This window comes from Lycorma delicatula, chromosome 7 (assembly GCF_047948215.1).
Source record: "Lycorma delicatula isolate Av1 chromosome 7, ASM4794821v1, whole genome shotgun sequence".
In the NCBI taxonomy this organism is placed as follows: domain Eukaryota; kingdom Metazoa; phylum Arthropoda; class Insecta; order Hemiptera; family Fulgoridae; genus Lycorma; species Lycorma delicatula.
In genome coordinates, this window is record NC_134461.1 from 3,476,117 (window position 1) to 3,496,863 (window position 20,747).

The 20,747-nt window shown below is 28.7% G+C and overlaps 1 protein-coding gene across 8 annotated transcripts in view; it reads left to right on the plus strand.

Annotated features, from left to right (window-relative positions):
• The window catches only part of sbm (L-type amino acid transporter sobremesa), a 228,274-nt gene that overhangs the window by 195,758 nt on the left and 11,769 nt on the right, over positions 1-20,747 (plus strand). For 3 of the 8 annotated variants that reach the window (XM_075371848.1, XM_075371850.1, XM_075371844.1), the window contains exons 7-12: positions 945-1,068; positions 6,877-6,980; positions 7,525-7,621; positions 8,178-8,327; positions 11,126-11,294; positions 19,658-19,783. In XM_075371848.1, coding sequence (XP_075227963.1) covers positions 945-1,068; positions 6,877-6,980; positions 7,525-7,621; positions 8,178-8,327; positions 11,126-11,294; positions 19,658-19,773 — 760 coding nt within the window. In that variant the 3' untranslated portion in view covers positions 19,774-19,783. Of the gene's footprint in view, positions 1-944; positions 1,069-6,876; positions 6,981-7,524; positions 7,622-8,177; positions 8,328-11,125; positions 11,295-19,641; positions 19,839-20,747 lie in introns of all 8 variants that reach the window. The other 5 variants (XR_012757233.1, XR_012757234.1, XM_075371846.1 and 2 more) reach the window with 5 other exon arrangements.

Here is a 20,747-nt window from a genome sequence, read left to right on the forward strand (position 1 = left end):
ATAATATAGACATAGTTGTAAAAAAGAACATGATAGTAGTTCCTGGGTTGCGGCTTGTCACAAAATAGCTTCCTTAATTTTTTTTTTTTTTTTTAGTTGTAAATATCCTATGAACAGGTTCTTTTCAGGCAGCTGATTTTGTAAAGAGCTCATAAAATCTCCATTTTCCAAGCACTCTTTTACCTTATTTATTTTAAGAAATGTACCAGTCAGTTTAAAAAAAAAATGCATAATTTGATCATGAAGAAGGTATATACAAGGTTTTCCTTGTAAAAATTTATTGAATGTTGTGAAAACTGAGAAAGTAGATTGAATAAACATTGAATATATTTTAGTCATTGGATGAAAAAATACTTGTTTCAATCTCTGAAATCATATACCATAATTTTTTTTTTAATTAGGAAGTAAGACTTAAAAGAATTGCACTATTTTAAAACTCTCTCTACTACCATTTTCTAGGACAACCACCTTACATTTATGCTTCAAAATTTTCCTGTACTCAGTGACACAAAAGATAAAAAAATTTCTAATTATCCTTTTCTATTGATGCTTTTGTAAAACTAGAAAAAATCTGTCACAAAATCAACTTCAAATTCTGCCACTGCTTTTGATGCTATGTTGCGTATTATGTAACACGGACAACCCATGAAAAACCCATCTCTGTTTTTTATTGAATTATATTGTCCTACATTTACATCGGTATTGTCAACAGAAAGTCCCTTGCTGCTCCTGCATGCAGTCTACTAATTACACACATATCCAAGAAATCTGTCGCTGTATATTTCCTGTCCATATCAAGCAAAAGTGCAGTTAAAGGGTTCATTTTTTATAACCCATTGTTGTTTGAACCATCAATTGATGAGATGAAAAAACCCCATTTTTCATTCTGTTCTTTAATCGTGTTTGATAATAAGGAGCTAAAGTTTTATTAATGCAATTTTCAGGAACTTGCCACGGTCAATAATGATTGGAATTCCTTTGGTTACAATATGTTACGTTCTAATCAACATATCATATCTAGCTGTTATGTCTGCAGCTGAAATGGAAGAATCTGAAGCAGTTGCTGTTGTAAGTATTTGATTTCGTTTTTTTTATTATTATTATTATTATTATTGTTCCTGATCTCCATGGAGTGGGAATTTAGAGATCCCAGGTTTGAATCCCAGTCAACCAGGCATTATTCATATGCTACAAAATTCACTTATCATTTTAGTAACTGTAAGAAGGTGTAAGCCTGTTGTTACTATGTAAATAAATAAATAATTATTATCATTGCTTCTTAGCCTCTGGACCAAGGCACAGACTGTCTCATATTAATTGTTCCCATAAATTGATTGAAAAGTATTAATAATATTACAGAAAAAAGTAATAAAATAAATATATTAATAATAGCATCTTTTAGGATAGCTAGATTGATTTTTACAGCTCTAATCTTGGTTTCCTATTGTTTACAACTTCTCGTTTTGGACATTTAAAATTTTTTTGGCCATTTAACATCTAACAATCCACGTGTCCTACCTCATCGACATATAAGGTAGTAGTTGGGTAGCCTACCATACACCCAGTCTGGGGCTTAGCAACATGCTGTGGTTTTGCTAATGAGATTAGCTTACTAGTTTTCTCCATAGGATGGCTAAAAGGACAAATGTTTCACAGGGTTGACCGGTTCTTCCCTTGCGTGTTTTTGGATATTTTCTCCTTTACTGTTTGTTATTCTTTCCGTAACGTCTGTTCCGTTAAGTAGATTGTGTGGTCAAACCTTTTTTGCAGTCTGAAGCAGTTCAGGGAAGCGATACCCCTTTCCTGCTAAACCAGAGGCCATGCCTTTTTTATTTATTTTTATTATTTTTTATATTGAACATACATGCCAACTGATTGCACTCGACATTTTTAATTTAGTTAAATTTAGGTTAAGATAATTTATTTGTTGACAGAATGACTCCTTCTACTGTCAAGTGCAATAAGTGAGCTAAGTGGTTTAAGGTAAACAGAAATTACTTCCATGTAATGGCCTGTACGCAGGATTATTTCATTTAGAGTGTTTTGATGATTAATGATTGTTTTTGATAGTAAATATGTTTATGCTGAATGCTCACAAATCCCTAAAGATGATCGTACTCTGATTTCCCATACTGAAAAAAAGTAATATGTTTTGTACAGACAGTTTGTGATTTAAGTGTTACTTTTGATGTTAAGTTACTTTTTACGCAACATGTGGATACCCTCACGTCAAAAGCAAAAACGAATCTTGGGTCGGTTTTTGGGTGTCTTGGAACTTTAAGCAAATTAACACCATCAGGTACCTTCACCAAACATTTCTCAGGTCAGTTTTGGAGTGCATTTTGTGATTTTGGATTATGACAGAGAGATTATTATTTTGAAAATTGAGGCTGCACAAAGAAAATACCCTTGGAAGATAGGCCGTCAAAAATTGAGTACACACCAAACATCTTACAAAGTTGAATCTAATATGCTTTGTTAATCTAATAGGCTTTGCTTTGTTAGAATTTAGGAGAAATATACAGAAGGTTATTTTCAATTATTAAACAATAACTTATCAATGTTGATATTTCTAATATAGGTATCAAGATTCCATTAATGAATAATAAAAGGCTAAAAATTATTTTTAATAATGTCAACCTAGTGTACTGTCTCCAATAGATAAAGGTATAAACAGCCTTAATTAAATTAATGAAAGTGGAGTAGATGTGTTCACTGAGGATCTTTATTCTGTTAAGAAAACGGTTACAGGATTTTACAGACGATTATTTGAATTGTATTAATAATACCTTCCTGGTGCTGATTTTTACATACAAATTTATATGAATGTTACATATCACACTTGACGTTAGGTTTAAGATAGGTAGAGTGCAGCTGCTATTTTAGATTTTACTTTATCTAACTAGGTACTTTGTTTATGTAATGTTAAAGAGACTACATACTTTCATGTGTATATTGTTTTAATTCTTTAAGCTAGTAGAGAGTTGTTCGTGTAGCTAGGACCCCTTGTATTACATGTGTCCTGGTAAGTTAATCCAGCATATTAATTGCCTGTTAAGGTTATATCCCAATGAATACAAGATGACAAGAACTGTGTGTAGGATCCTTGCCACTTAAATACATACAATCTATTTCTAAGGAGGCGTTGTCAAAACTATCAACATGGGTGTAAAGGGAAAGGCAGTTATTTAAACCACATCCTTAAAATAAATTTGTCAGTAGCATAGAATACACAAAACACCAAGAAGCATAAAAAATCAGCCATCTTGACATTCACCATATATAAATAAATGTATGTCATTTATCACCTAAGTTTTCCTTTAGGCCATCCTTTTTTATTTATTTCCTCCATCCTCCTGTTGGTTTGAAGACAGTGTCTGAGACCTCAGGCATAGAATCTTCATCCATCTCCTGTACTACCAATGGTGATGACAGCAGCTCAAGTGGGGCGGGAAGTATTGCATCCAAGTCTAGACTGGAATTTTTTGGGGCAATTGAAATGCTCGCCCTCTCTTTTACAGTCTCTCTAACCAGGGCAGGGTTATGAAGAGGTGTTGTGGCAAATTAATGAAGAAAGAAGCACCTGGAAAAATATAGTTAACAGAGAAACAGTCTTATAGGCCACATATTAAGGCATCCTGGAATAGTCGCTTTAATACTGGAGGGACATGTAGAAGGAAAACATTGTGCAGACAGGCAACATTTGGAATATGTAAAACAAATTGTTAGGGATGTAGGATATAGGGGGTATACTGAAATGAAACAACTAGCAGTAGATAGGGAATCTTGGAGAGCTGCATCAAACCAGTCAAATGACTGAAGACAAAAAAAAATAGCATCATATTTCAAAAGCTTCTAATCTTTTCTTCTCAGGTACTGCAATTGTCCAAGTTTCACTTCCATATGCTTCAAACATACACTTTCAAAAATGATTTCCTGATGTTTAAATTAATTTTTGGTGTAAACAAATTATATTTCTGACTGAAGGCTTGTTTCACCTGTGCTATTTGGCATTTTATATCGCTCCTGCTTTGTCCATCTTTAGTAATTCTACTTTCCAAATAACAAAATTCTTCTACCTCTGTAATCTTTTCTCTTCCTATTTTTATATTCAGTGGTCCATCTACATTGTTTCTACTACATTTCATTATTTTCATTTTGTTCTTGTTCATTTTCATGCGATAGTTCTTGCGTAGGACTTCATTCATGCTGTCCATTGTTTTTTCTAAATCCTTTTTACTCTCGGCTAGAATTACAATATCATCAGCAAATCGTAGCATCTTTATCTTTTCACCTTGTACTGTTACTCCAGATCTAAATTGTTCTTTAACATCATTAACTGCTAGTTCTATGTAAAGATCAAAAAGTAATGTGGATAGAGAACATCCTTGTTGAACTCCCTTTTTTATTACGGCTTCTTTCTTATGTTCTTCAATTATTACTGTTGCTGTTTGGTTCTTGTAAATGTCAGCAATTGTTCTTCTGTCTCTGTACTTGAACACTAATTTTTTGAAAATTCTGAACCTTTTCTTCCAGTCTACATTATCAAATGCCTTTTCTAGGTCCATAAATGCCAAGTATGTTGGTTTTTTTTTTTAATCTTCCTTCTGCTATTAATCTGAACGCTAAAATTGCTTCCCTTGTCCCTATACTTTTCCTGAAACCAAATTGGTCTTCTACTAACACTTTTTCCACTCTCCTCTCAATTCTTCTGTACAGAATTCTAGTTAAGATTTTTGATGCATGACTTGTTAAGCTAATTGTTCTGTATATAAAACCATAAAAACATATGAAATATTGTTAAGTTAAGTACATAAAGATACCAAATATAAAATAATTTACAATTCAGTAGTAGTTAATGAAAATTATTTGAGCATATATTTATGTACATGTCAAACAGAATTAAAAATTAGTCATCAGTGTAATATTGTTTCCGTAAATGAAATGTTTTTAATAAAATTCTTAATAAACTGGTGGGAATAATTTTTTAAATGCTTCACTAATTTATTATAAATTTAAATGGAAGATAAGCAAACCCCTTTCTAGCAATTTTTAAGTATCGTATCAAGTCAGATGAAAACAGTTCTGTTGCCTGGTTGAAAGAGTTGATATTGTTACTTTTTTTTAATAATAAATGACTGTAACTTTTTGAGCAAAGATTGTAGGCATTCATAAATTTAAACTGGATAAGTTTACATTTAACATTTTTTAAATATTAATCTCCATAGTTCATTCTTATTGGATCATCAAACAGCGATCTGACAGCCCATTATTGTATTTTTAAAACTTATTCTGACTTCCTTTGGGAGCCTCAAGAGATTATATTACAGTTCAAACAGGAATACACATAAGCATACTAAATATTAATAATGAAGACAAGCTTATCGTTTTATTAAGGTACTTCGATGCAGCAACTTTATCCATATTTAAAGTTAGATGATAATCCATCCAGTGAATAATTTTTTGAACTTCTGATAGAATCTTCAGGTACTTTAAGCATTTTCTTCATATACAATACAGTTGTAATCGATTAACAACTATTAAATGATATATAAAAAAAAATCATCTGTCATTTCCTCCTAATACAAATAATAAAACTAAGGGAACACATAGAGTTACAGTGTTGGAATTGAGAGACCAGACTTCACACACAAAGCTATATTATTCTCTTTATTTACCAATCCTAACTTCTACAGGAAGTAAGCGTAGGCCTACTTCATTTCTTTCAGATAAGGTCAATTGTGATTATGTACACTTTTTATTATAAAAATGTAATACGGTTTTTCTTTCTTCATATGCAAAATCAAAAAAGGTACTCTTAACAACATGATATAAACCAGAATCACTTCATGACTGTTTACTGATAGTTGTGGTCAGATTGCAAGGTGGTCGTTTTCAGGGAATGTGTTAATATGATTTATACAACAGATTCTACTCTACCAGAATGTCTGATAATATGAAGAAGCAGTTTTATAATTTCAAAGAATGGTTTGTTGAAGAACTTTCGTTGTACTATGTAAGATTTTTTAAAAAAATTATTAAAAACTTAAAATTTTATTTATTACTTACAAGGAACTTTGGGACTTACCGATAATATAATTCTATGAACACTTTTATTGGTCCCCTGACTTCTAATATAATATTGGGGCCAAGAGTGCATGAAGAGCAATGTGTTGTGAAGTTAAGTTCTTGGTCTTAAGATCGATACTATCTCGTTAAAATTAAAATTATAGAAACTCAAATTATTGTATTTTTTTTAATTTAGAAATTTTCTTTCATTGATGCAATTGTAAGGGCGTTTTAGCCTTGACTGAGCAATTAATAGATATGTTCATTCATTCCTTCCTTATCAGCTGTGTTTCTATGAATGAAGATGTTATTATAAACTAAGTATTAAACTAGTATCGCTATTAGATGTACACAAATTTTAAATTAATAATTTCACAAATATTTTTTTTATAAAATTTTTAATCTTTTAAATAACCTAACACAAAATAATCTAAAATTGAATATATATGAACAAAAATAATATGTAATATTAAGGCTAACGAACCACCATGATCTTTAGTAAATGGTTTGCTTATCAAATAATACCTTAAACATTTTTCCGTATATTCCATCATCAAAGAATTATTATTATTATAAACGCATAAAATTTTAATTTAAAAAAAATCTTGTTGTAAACAATTGTCACTGAAAAAAAATTCCATTCACATGTAGTAAAATAATGATATGGATTTAAAATTTACACTACTTGTAATTCTAACGGTGTTACCGATGTAAGTATAAACAATCTTTCTTTAAATCTATTTTTTTTTTAATGTTAAATTCATTTTTTATTATAATTTAATCTTCTTGCACTTTATTACTTTTCAGACATTTGGTAACCGTATACTGGGTGCATTTGCTTGGTTAATGCCACTATCTGTTACAATATCAACATTTGGTTCTGCTAATGGAACATTATTTGTTGCAGGAAGGTAATCGACATTTCATTATAAAATTAAAGTAATAAATATTCTATCAATTTTCAGAAGTATGTTGACGCTGTGATTAAAACTTTAAGAATTCATTTGATCCAGTTATAAGGATTTTTTTTAGAAAAAATCATTTATTTAACAATATTGCTTTCCATTCACTATAAGAATTATTCAGCATTCTGGCTTGTTGCAGTGAGAAATTCTACAGCTACGTAATAAATGAGCACGATGATTCACATGTATTTTTAATGTTTTGAAGTAAATTTTTTTAAGCAGTTTGTAGTACATTGATGGTAGTAATTTTAGGTAGTCAGTTTATGGTAATTATACCTTAGGTTTTAAAATATTCTTACATTTACCATTCAGAAAATGACACAACATTAAGCAGCCTTACTTGTACCATATCAGCTTTTTTTTACAACAAAATAACTCTCATACTGAACTAATTAAAAGAATTTATGTACGTAAGAAAGTAATGTCAGAACTCATTAACCACTATTATGAATATTATTAATTTCGTTTTACGTATCGTTTTACATTTCAGATTATGCTTTGCTGCAAGTCGAGAGGGTCATTTACTGGATATCTTATCATATGTCCATATAAGAAGATTAACACCATCTCCTGGTCTTATCTTCCATGTTAGTGTTTGTTTACTTTTTTTGGTAATATTTTGTTTTTTATTTTATCAAATAATTACATAAGAATTTGGCCTTTGTTTATTTATTTATAAGTATTCTTTACAGTTAACCGGTAAAAGTTTTACTTGAACATATGGCAGGTTTAAAAATAATCTGCATCTACACCTAAATTCAACAAAAACAATAATTGCTGATAAGGATATGCAATTGTAATTAATAGTAGATGGAAATTACTGTAGTGTATGGCACAAGTTCTAGTCGCATACTTGAAGTATGGTAGTACATTCAGAATAAATATTTAAGTTATAAGACCAAAAGTTGATCTGTAATTAACAGCTAAATACCAGTCATTAAATAAGGTAAGTTATAATCACGGATGTGATCAGGAATTAATGAAATGAGGCCTTAGGTAAATGAGCGAATCAACATCTGTTGAGGACAGGCAAAATTTATACATGTTTATGACTCTATGTTAGAATAAACTGTATTAAACTATTTTCCAGGACATTAATATAGATTCTCTTGAAGCCTTTTTATAAATTTTATTTTTTTACAGTCAATAATAGCAGTGGCCATGGTATTATCAGGTAACATGGATTCCCTAATTGATTTCTTCAGTTTTACTGCATGGATATTTTATGGAGGTGCAATGTTGGCATTAATTGTTATGAGATATACCAGACCTAACTTCCCAAGGCCTTATAAGGTAATTTTGATTAATACACTATTAATAAGTATTTCACTATAGTTATAATTAAGTTTTGTAATTCATTTTAAAAAGTGGATCCTAATATGTTTGGATTTGACAGAAAAATATTTCAATCAAATGATATTAAAGATTTAACCTTTCTTATACGTATGATGAATGGATTCAACCCAGTGTTAAAAACTACTTAAATTTATATGTAGTAGGCATAAAAATACATATCTCCTAAATACACATATGTGACTCAAAACCGATATTGTTAATGCAGTCAGAAATAGAACCATTAATAAATTTTTGAACAATATGAAGTTGTTACATAACACACTAATTTTATTTTAACTTGGGCGAATAAAACCACATTTATGTCATTTTTTTCTTTCTTGATGATATCGTCTCATAATTTTGTAGTACATGAAAAATGCCATGCCTGACCGGGATTTCAAACTGATATCTTCAGGTGAAAGGCCAAGATGCTACCACCCCACTCAACAATAGAACAGCTACAGTATCAAAATTTTAAATTATGGTATAATATTGAAAAATGGACCTATCAAAAGATTTATTGCAAGATAGTATTTGCATGAAATAAATGGTGACTAACCTGTAAGAAGTAAACCAAGATTCTGTTTGGCTTTAGAGACTATTCTAGAAATATGTTCATTAAAAAAAAGCTTAGACTAAAAACAACCTTAAGATCTTCAAATTAAATTAAAATTGTGTTTCCAGAAAATGTCATAGAGCTTATGATAAAACAACTTAACAAAAACCACTATTGAAGGATACACCACTACTGAAGAATAATTACTGTGGTAAAGACTTTTAAGAAACACAATTTAACACTCTTAGCGCCATGTGTATCAATCTGATACATTTTCAGCAATCTCAGAACGGCCACGTGTATAATTTTGATGCACACATAATGGTCTTAATAAATAAATAAAAAATGTCTGGCCTGAGGTGAAGTTTTACTAATTTAGGCGTGGCGCTAAGACCCACCGAGTTGGTCTAGTGGTGAAAGCGTCTTCCCAAATCAGCTGATTTGGAAAGTCGAGAGTTCCAGCGTTCAAGTCCTAGTAAAGCCAGCTATTTTTACATGGACTTGAATACTAGATCGTGGATACCGGTGTTCTTTAGTGGGTGGGTTTCAATTAACCACACATCTCAGGTATGGTCGAATTGAGAATGTACAAGACTACACTTCATTCACACTCATACATATCATCCTCATTCATCCTCTGAAGTATTATCTAAACGGTAGTTACCGGAGGCTAAACAGGAAAAAGAAAGAAAGGCGTGGCGCTAAGATTGTTAAAAAAATGGTTTAACTATACAATCCCTGTGACGGAATGACAGCATCTCCTCTTTCAACCAGTGGTTCCAGGTTTGAATCCTCCTCAGGCATGACTGGTAGACACAGCCTTGCCAGATTGCTCGCAGTGTTATCAATTTCATTACTTTTCTCACACATCTTGTAGGTAAAATAGATTTGGTGAAATATCTGATTGTTAAATATTAATTGAAAATTATAATTTAGAATCGTATTATTTTTGATTTTCTAGTTTAATTTTACATAATTATTCTGGAATTTCAGTTTAATTTTATGTATATTAACGTTAACTAGAGAGTAACTGAATAATAGACCCTCACTAGAACAACATATACACTGAGGCATACAAGCCCGATCTTTGATAAATTGCAAAAACTTTTTATATTTTAATTCATTACTCCTCTGATAATGTCGAGCAATACTCTCCCTAAGTCGGAGTTGATTATTTCGTTTACTTGTTTTTTGTTGCCCATCATTTAATCGCTGTTTGGTTTGATATAATTAAACTAAGGTTTGTGTATACGTTCTTTAGTTTTCAGATTTTCTCTGTCTTTATATTCTTCTTCCTCTCTTAATCTTTTTATTCTTTCCTTGGTCATAATGTTTTCTTCCTCTTAATATTTATCGTCTTCTCTTAATGTTTTTATTCTTTCTTTGTTTGCAACATTTTCTTCCTGTTTGTTTTTTTTTTGTTTGCAACATTTTCTTCCTTTTTATTTTTTCTTTGGTTTTAATAGTTTCTTCCTCATTTTTTGAGATATATTTCTTCACGTTATCTTTCTTTTTCCTGTATGATTGTTTCTTTTTCATTTTTGATTAATCACCAAGTAATCTAATAATAAAAACTGAATATTTCACATTGTAAATTCAAAATTAATATTTGTAACCAGTATGCAGGTGTTCACTAAATGGAATAGTTTAATTATTATTAACTTTTATTTATATGACACCAGAAATCTGAAACTTTTGTTAATCAGAAACTCACGAAGATACGACTAATACTGAGCAAGTAATACGAGTAATAAAGGGATTTTTACTCTATCCTAATATTTCACGTAAGATTGTTGAATTAATAATTGTATAAATACTTGATGTTAATAAATACTAATATTTCAGCAATTGTGTAACAATCCACTTTATTAAAGAATTGGAGGATCGTGTCTCACTTTCAAATGAGATAAGTTTAAATGAAGTGCAATAAAAAATGTGTATACATAATTTAATAGGCGTACAAGGAAGGTGTCCACATCAGATTTTTAGATTATATGTAAATTTTCATCAAATGTAATTGTTAATGGACATCTTCTTGTTAATATATAAATAAATAAACTGTACTGAAGTAAAAAATTATTTTATTAATTAATAAACTGAAGATAAATGCAGAGATGAATTTTAGAATAAATTTAAATTAAATCACTGGAAATTCTTTAAAAAGTAATATTAATTATCAGTTTTTTTATTTTTTTTTTAGGTCCCAATTATCATTCCAGTTGTGGTACTGATTATATCATTGTACTTAATAGTTGCACCTATAATTGATACACCTCAAATAGAATATTTGTATGCTGCTTTTTTCATAGTTTCTGGCTTAATACTCTACATCCCTTTTGTTTATTATGGTTACAACCCTTCTGTAATGGGTGAGTTTTTTATATTGTTTTTATAGTTTAGCAGTAGTAGTTTTATTGTTTTATAATTTGTTGGCTGTTGTATCTTTGAAGAGATCTTGAGAACATTATTTTAAAATAATCAGACTACCAAGTTAAATTATATATATATATATACACATATATTATTTTTCTAAAATCAATCCTTTCAATACCTCAATATCACCTCTGCACTAACAATATAAATTTAAATATATATAATTCAGCTTAATCCACCCAAGTACAGGTATAAGACAACTCTAACCTTATTTGTATATTTATATAATTTTTTACAAAATTACTTACATGACTGATGATGTGGGATTCCACAAAAGTACTTTTGTAAAAAATTATATAAAAATACAAATAAGATAAGAGTTGTCTTATATCTGTACTTGGGTGAATTAAGTTGAATTATATATATTTAAATGTATATATATATATATATATATATATATATAAAGATTCTCTTGGTTCAAAGCTACATGTAATCATTATCATAGTGTAATTGACATAATTTGTTTGGTGTTTTAAATTTTGTTACATCATACAGAAGAAAAATTATGTGATTAAGAAAAAAATGATAAACATTAAAAACTGTTTTAGTCTCTTTATTTAGAATTTTTCGCTGTTTTCAACTACTAAAAAAAATGTAAGAATAAAGAAGAATTCAATCAAAACAGTTTTTGAGAAAAACAAATGCAAAAATGAGTACGAATTAATTTGCAGATGTGATAATTGCTTGTTATACAAGCAAATTGCTTGTTTTATACTTTAAAATATGAAAAATTAAAACAAACTGATATTAAGCTTTCATAATTATGAATAACAGATTAAACAAAAGTGACAGTTTAGGTATTTCCTACTGAGATGACAGCCGTCTGAGAAATCAGCCACTTCAATAATTCATTGTTGAAATTGGCTTTTATATCTTCTAACACAATTACAGATTTATTAAACCTGTTTTAAGTGCTAAACTTGAAAGATATATGAGCTGAAAATATGTTTTTTAATGTGCCTGAGAACTGGACTCGCATACACAAATAATTTATGTACAGTGATGAACTACTGAATGGTTCTACTATCATAAATTCTCACAATATAGAAAATTATTAATTTTTATAGAATTAAAAGTAAATTATATTCTGGCAGGAGGAAGATGGGAAGATGTTTTCTTCCTTCAGGATTGATTCTTACCTGTGTTGTGGTTTAGACATGTTACTGATAATGTATAAAATCTACTATAACTATAAATACATTTATTTGTGACTTACATTGATGAAACGACCGACCCTCATTGAAAAACGTTAACAGTGTTGTCCATTAAAAGAGTGAAATTCCTTGATCTCAGGTTCAGTTGGCAGTTGGTATAAAAGTCACAATTACTACTCAGTGGCTGTTAAACCCAATCAGTACTGTTTGTTTTATTTCATTCATTCATGAAATCCTATCACAATAATATATTGAATTTATATAATTAATGACAACAAATTTCTTAAATGTTCACATTTAATTTACATTGAAACCTTTCTAATTTAAATCCATGAGAACATTTTTTAAAAATGAACTACCGTTTTTATTTAATCAAATTTTTATAAATTATCAAGAAGTTGTTCTTTTGTTGAATAAATAAATTCAGTGCTAAAGCTCAAAGCTTGTGTATTGGAAAATGCAAGTAATTTACTCTTTTTTAGAACATTGTAAGTCAGTGTACTAAAAGTAAAAAATAATATAATAAAAAATTTTTTGTTCAACTGTGTATGCACTTCTTACTGCTCAAATAAGAGTATCTCTTACAGTGCTGTACATTACTGATAGAATAGAATCATGTATTTTTGCCTTTTTTCTGGGATGATATTCAGCACCTTTTTCAAAACCTTCAACACAGTTGAAATTTATCCATTCATATTTTGTTGTATCTCTAAGTATGAGTGTATATCATTTAAGATTTTTAATGCTTTCTTCATTAGGTGCAGGAGTTTGTTTTCTGTTTACCATCATCACCATTTTGAATTAAATTTATTTTTAATAAATAATTCATCATCTTTTTCATGACATCTGATCACAAAAATTTTTCTTAAATCAGTAGTAATTTTATTTTTATCATCATTTCACACTTTTAAATTTATAGCATGGGATAAAAAATTTCTGTTACTTTGTCAGTTATATAAAAATTGCATATTAATTTCATTTTGAACTCTATTTAACTTGAGCGTAAAATATAATTTGCAATGGATAATCTTGTGTGAATTTCAATAAAAGATGATTTACATGATTTTTTGAAACCATATTTCTTACTACTGATCAGACTATTTAATTTAAAGTATTGATTCTACAAAATGAATTTTATTAATTGTTCTTTTACCTGGTCTTTCTTATGCTTATTATGTACATAAAGCAATTGAGGTACAAGCAGCATTAGATTCAGCCATTAGTTTAATATGTTGATCATACTCGTATAGTCAGACCATATATTGAACAGAGAGGGAAGGCGATACTTGCAGATCCTTTGCATTCCCTGTATTTCAATGGGCTTGGCAAGCTGATGTCGCTATCATTTGTTCAGTACAGTGAAAAAGGCAACATGAAATCATTTCATTCCCTACTTTTTCTAGTAAATATGGAATGGGATTTCGTTCTTAGAATAAAGGTAATGCCATGTTCACGATACTACTTTTAATGTTACCTTTCATACAAAATGAAAAATGAAATACAAAAATAAAATATTGAAATTAACCAAATATATTTTTTAATAAATATTGAATTGAAAAGTTCAATTTAACACTGTTTGATATAGGATAATGGTGGCTAAAACAACATATTTTGTACAAATTATTTCTGAAATTTTGAATTAAATTTGCTATAATTACTTATGTTTTATCATTATTATTTTTATAAAAGAGTTTCACAGGTACATGAACACCACATCCCTGCTTATATCTACTCAATTTTACTTTTAAAATTGTTAATACTGCTTACAGCTTGATAAGAAAACATAATATCATACTGCATAAAAAAGTATGAGTAACTAAACATATGTAAATTTATAGATAAAATTTAGTTTTGGTGTTCTCAGTTTGATCATTATGTATAAAACTACCTCCTCCCACTAGAAAGGGGGTTCAACATTAAGACCCTCTTTTTTAATCTGAAGATATCTGTTTTATTGAAAATAGTGAAACATTTTATTGTATTATTTGAAATAGTCATTACATCATATTTAAACATTTTACTATATTGTTTTTATTTATTTGTCATGATTTTCTCATTTGTATTTTTTTTTTTAGTTTATTTTCTAGGTTATTTTGTGATACTTAAACCTATCAATTTATTTTAATATAATATTACTACTTGTTATGTTGTTTTTATTTTTTTCATTTTAAATATAATCAGTTTATCAGTTTACTTTTAATGCAGCAAAGATTTAACTTTAAATCTGAAATTACTCTGTAAATAAATACTTAATTTCAATCTTTCAGGTGGATCATAGTAAAAATTACTTGGGTAACATTACCAAAGTAACATGAATAATTCTTTTCTGATAAAATTCCTTAACATATTTTGGAAAAACGTATATTATACTTTAATTATTAATTTTATTTCAATACAGTATATATTATTGTGTTCCCAGTTTTATTTCATAGCTTTTTTTAATGATTTTGTAAACACAATTTCCAAAGTAATTATTAACAATTACTTTATTTAACCAGTTTATTTAACATGACTTTATAAATTTACAGTTTTTTAAGGCTACCCTTCATTTAGAAAGATATTAAATTAATAATTAAAATGTTGCTAAAAAAAGAAGAAAAAGCTACTGAATAAAAAGAAATTACTATTATCTTTCCAAATTTGTCGGTTGTTAAAAGATAGAATTTGTGAAAATAATTCTAACAGGTGATCAAAAAGTCATGTAATATGAAACCTGCACTTGAAAAAATATTTCCGGTTAATGTCCAAATATTTTTTGTTGACAGGAAAATTTTGTCCATGAATGTAATGATACCAATAACTGAAAATGTATCGGCTCATTTTTTTAATTTATTGTTACTGTTAAGTATATAAGTTTATTTTTAAATTATCCTTCATAACAGCTCCATGCATCTTTATTATTATTAAAGCTCATTTAAATCTCAATTTTATATGAAATATCAAAATGTTTCCTAATTATCAGGCGGTAAAATTTAAAAAAATTCACCATCTGCCATGTAATATCTCACTTGCAGAAAACTGGAAATGCCAGTGACATATTCATTCTCACCATCTGAGTTTTTTAACCGATGAAAATTCATCAAATATTCATTATTCACTGCTGTATTCAGCATATAAAAGTCACTTGAGAAATTGTTTAAAGAGAGATTGTTGGCCAACTTATAGTAATGTTTTGTAGCTCTGTTTATAATGGAGTTACATAATGCATTTATTATAAAAATCAGACAAGAAAAAACTTTTGATGCCAGTGGTTTTCCTATTTTATTAAAAAGTTTATGACTATTTTACTGAAGAAGCACTGTCACAACTTCAACATCTATGTAAACATATAAAATAGTGGAATTTGAATCTCTGAGAATGTAAATAGTGTTTTTATCTATGAATATCAAAATAGGAAACTACTGATCCTATTTTTAACTCAAGAGGTATCAAGAAATGTTTATCTTGAGTATTATCAAGAAATTGTTATGAACGTTGTGTCATTACTAGGCCCTAATAATCAGGTTGAATCCAATAAGATGAAGCAACAGCTTAACATGCAGAAAATTTAATGCAAGACTTTTTGAAAGAAAATTCAAACAACCCCTTGCATTCAATAAACTGAGGATAGGTTTCAAAACTGGAATTCCTCCATTTGAAAGAGTCACTCACCAAAGAAGTTTCAACAACGTGTAAAAGTACACTCAAATATTCATTGAGGTACATGCCAGACACTTTCAGCATTGTATTGCAATACTGTAAGAATTACTTAATAATTTTTTTCTGTTTTAATGTCGATTTAAACATGTATGTTTCTTAATACATTGATAATATCAATATATAATCCATCTGCGTTGCATGATTTTTTGATCACTGTACATTTTATATTATCGTTATTATACAGATTAGTTCCTACTTCTATTGCTACCTGTTAATCCCATATTCGAATTTCCACAATTATAACAGATCTCATGATCAAAGAAATCTTGTATTCTATAGAATAAAAATTGAATATTTTATAAAATAAAAATAAAAATTGTAATTTTAAAACTATATTTATCATTCATCATCCTTTTTTCTACAGAAATACTGAAGATGGCTACTTTGTGTCAGATAAGTTTTTTTTATATAATTTTAATGTAATGTATTGTTTTTATTGTATCAAAGAAAGCAGGAGCAGATAAATCTGAGAATTACTGAACTTAAGTTAAGTAACTTAAGCGTGTTAAAATTAAAAATATAATGCTTCCAAGTTATTGACTAATAATTTATAGAAGAATAGAACAAGAGTATAAGATGTGATAGATGAACAGCATATTGGTTTCATTAAATCGAATGAAAAAGAGAAGCAATTTAAGCACTCTGAACAATTTTAGATCAGGTTCAAGAAAAACAAAATAGTATACATGATAATTAATTGATAATATTAAAAAGAAGTTGATCAGTAGAATAAAAGAAAATATTTAAGATTTTAAAAAGAATAGGATTGAAATATAACACTTACTTTATAAATAACTTTATAACTTTATAAGTGTTCTTTTTCACAAAAAAATTTTAATAAGCTATAAAAACTAATAAAAAATAGAAATGAGGAAAGGTAAGCTGCACAATATACAGATGTGACATAAGGAGGAAGCCTGATCGCAGTGGATTTTAATTGTAAATGGAAGAAATAATAAAGGAACTAAAAGACAAATTCAAGCGTGAAATAAAAAAATCCAGAGCCAAAGATAATCTTAAAATTTGAAGATGATGTCCTGTTTTGGCTGAAATTAGGAATGAGTTGTAAAAGACATTAAAAGTGGTATAGCTTCACTGCTGGAAATTTTAACAAGAGAAAATAAAACTGATGAAATGCAATGTCAGAAGGATAATAAAAATATTGTAATATTTAACAGCAGTTAAATATCATAACATTCCAAATTCGCAGAAGTTTGTTATCTATTAAAACTACAAGTAATGAAAAAAATGAAAAAAAATATCAAAAGCAGACTGAAAACAAACCAGGAGAACTTGTAATTGAAGATGGTCACAAGACTGACTGAAAAAATTAAAACTAAGTAATTAAAGATTCAGAAATTTGGTTCAGTTTGTTGTTTAAAAGTTTATAGTTTTTTAATCGCACTAGTATATGTGCACAGTATGTCTGAAAGGCTACCAGAAAATTTTATAGAAAAATAAAAATGTATATGAATCACGAGTAGAGGTTAGGATACAGAAATCTGCATTCAAAATAATGATCTGGCTTACTGGTGTAGAACCAATAAGTGCAGGTACAGTGAGTGAAGTAAGTTAGGGAAAACACCTTTACTTTCTTTTGTTTGTGACTGATAATTTAAAGAACTATAAAAATAGAAGGGTAGCCTATAAATATGTTAAGGAGAAGTATTATAAATTGATTATATGTCAGTAAGCTGAATATTATCTACTTATGTAATATTAATTCAAGTGCTGCAAGATGCAGCTCTGTGAGTTTTAAAGTTTTATACTCAGGGCATTTATAAATTACTTATGCAAAAGTAATATTTAATTATTAAAAAGTAAAACATTGAATATTGTAATACTGAATGCCATACATTTTCATGTTTAATTTACAGTTATTTTACAAAAATCTCCAGTTGCAATCACTTCTGTTACCCAAACCTGCAACTTTCCAGAAGAGGCAGAAAAACTGTCTGAAATATAACCTCCATAAGAGAAGTTCACAGATGCTAAACTGAATTGTGGCAGCCAAGTTACTGTTCCACAAAGTCCAATCCAAGCAGTCTCTCTGCATTGTTGAAGCTAGAAATGGTGGATTTATACTGATGTAATCACTATATTGTTCAAAAATTCTCTGTTCACCTTTTCCTGTAACTTTTGTGTTATTGACTCGTATCATCTTTTTAAAACTTTTTTTTCAACGGTTAAGTTGAAAATTCTGTCAGCAATTCAAAAAATCATTTATTCAATGGATTATAATGATCTTTAAATATAGATACTGTTGGAATTTACTTTTTAGATTATCATGGGTACATCTATGGGAAGGCATCCCCATTTATAGTAGTATTCCTGTTTTCCATAGCGTAAAATTTTGAATTTTACATGTATAAAATTAAAATTTATGTGCCAATTTTGATGCGATCTACATGATGTAAAACTGTTGGTTTATCCTGAAAGCAACCAAAGATTTATGCCAAATTATGGTCACTTTATGATTGATGATTTTTGTAACGTGTGAGAATTCCAAGCCTGACCAGAATATGAGCCCAGAATGCCTTTCAGATGCTTCCAATTTGCCACAGAAGTTGACGGAGAAGCGACCTAAACTGAATAAAATATCTATTAGATAATACTCAAGCACACTTTAGTTACTAATACTGATTACAACCGTGTCACCCTCCAGTTTAGTCTGACTAGACTCCCATTTGCATCATAATTTCAGAGATAGGTGAGAATGTTTCAAAAGGAATATTCTCTCGTGTACGGTCGATTCTTTGATTTATGGAAAAATATATTGCATAAATTTAAGCTTATCATCACAAAAGTATTTGTGAGGCATAACTTTGTCAATTGGGATCATTGATCCATTCTCTGCATGATTTGTCTTAATACACAGGTTTATCCATAAGTAGGTTGTTCTTTCTCACTGACAATTTTCTGTTATCTATAATTATTTCTTTCCCATTTTTATTCTCCAGATGTAGCCTAGATCATGATCATGAATTATAGATTCATGATGATAGATCATACATGCATATGCAGCTGGAGGTCTTCTGTGACTTGATGACAAATAGTTAATTTCAAGAAAATGACTGTATTGAACAGTAAGAATTAGTTTTGGAAGTGGTATTTTTGTGCTAATTGGTCCTAAATTTCCTCTGCTTTGTGAATTAATCAAGATTGATGTGCAGTATGAAATAATGGAGTAGACAGCACTCAAAAATACTTTTTTAACTTGAAAATGTACCGCATTCACTGTCATATTAAAAAATTCAGATAATTTTTACTTGCTTAAGAATTAAATTTTACTTTTGTTCAACTAATTTATAAATACTCTGAATAACCAACTCATGATCATTTAATTATTATTTTTATTAATTTTTCTTCACAATTTTATATAATATTTTTATTTGGGGATTGCATAATTTGTGATAAATAAATATGATAGGGATGCATTGCACTAGTTCTAATTTCAGAAGTGGTGTTGTGTTCTTTCACTAAAGTGCCTAAGTGTAAAGGGCTTAAGGGATTCTCTTCAATAGACGTATCTCTACTGAAGTCAGCCCTCAGCCCTGGCTAAATGGGCTTCGGTAAGTTCTCTCTTCCTGAGGGGGATACTTGCTAATTGCTTGCTTTCATAACCAGGTTTTTATATTTTACATTGTATTTTTCTTTATTGCATTTATTGTATTTTAAATATTAATTTGTTTTTATGTTTATATTTACAATAAATTCAATAAAACAAAATTAAAATGTCACTAAGTTCATAATTATTACTAATAATAATAATACTACTGGTAGATAATTGTATTTATTTAAAGATTTAATAATAAAAGAATTTACATTTTAATTTTAAATATTCTTACAATACATTTAATATTTTGTTTAAAAAAAGAAAATTTTATCTACATAGATGAAAGATTTTATGCTTATAACATACGTTACTATTCTTCTGCAACAAAAGTTGAAGTTAATTACTTTTTTCTTTACTAGTCTATACAGATTACACATGTTTTAGGTATGTAAAGGAAAATATTAGCAGTAAGCTGGAATTTTTTTCACTGACATTTCTAATGACAATCACATTTTCAAATTGTTTCTGAAAGATGGTGATGGTTAACACATTCATAAAAAAATAATAATAATGGAAAAAGAGCAGGAATATAAGAATATTCTAGAGAAAAAGTGGCACTTTACAGTACTATTAAAAAAAAGAAACAGTATTCTATCAATGTCATTTTCTAGTCATGAAGCAAAATAAAAATGGTAGAAAAATGCTGGTAACAGAATACCAGGTTATTAAAAAAAAAATTGAAAGTACAAATTTAAAAAGACATGATGCCTTTAAATTTACATTGTCACTAACATTTTAAATTATACTGAAAACTAAAAGTCTTAAACCAAGCTTGCATCAGTACATATTATCAGTGAAAATTTAAAAAAAGTCAATATTATCATTCTTTTATCTGAAAAAATCATGTAACAGGTATATTAATTAACCTGTTGTTACTTGTCAGAATTCTTATGACTGATGTGCGTAAAAGTGACACCGAT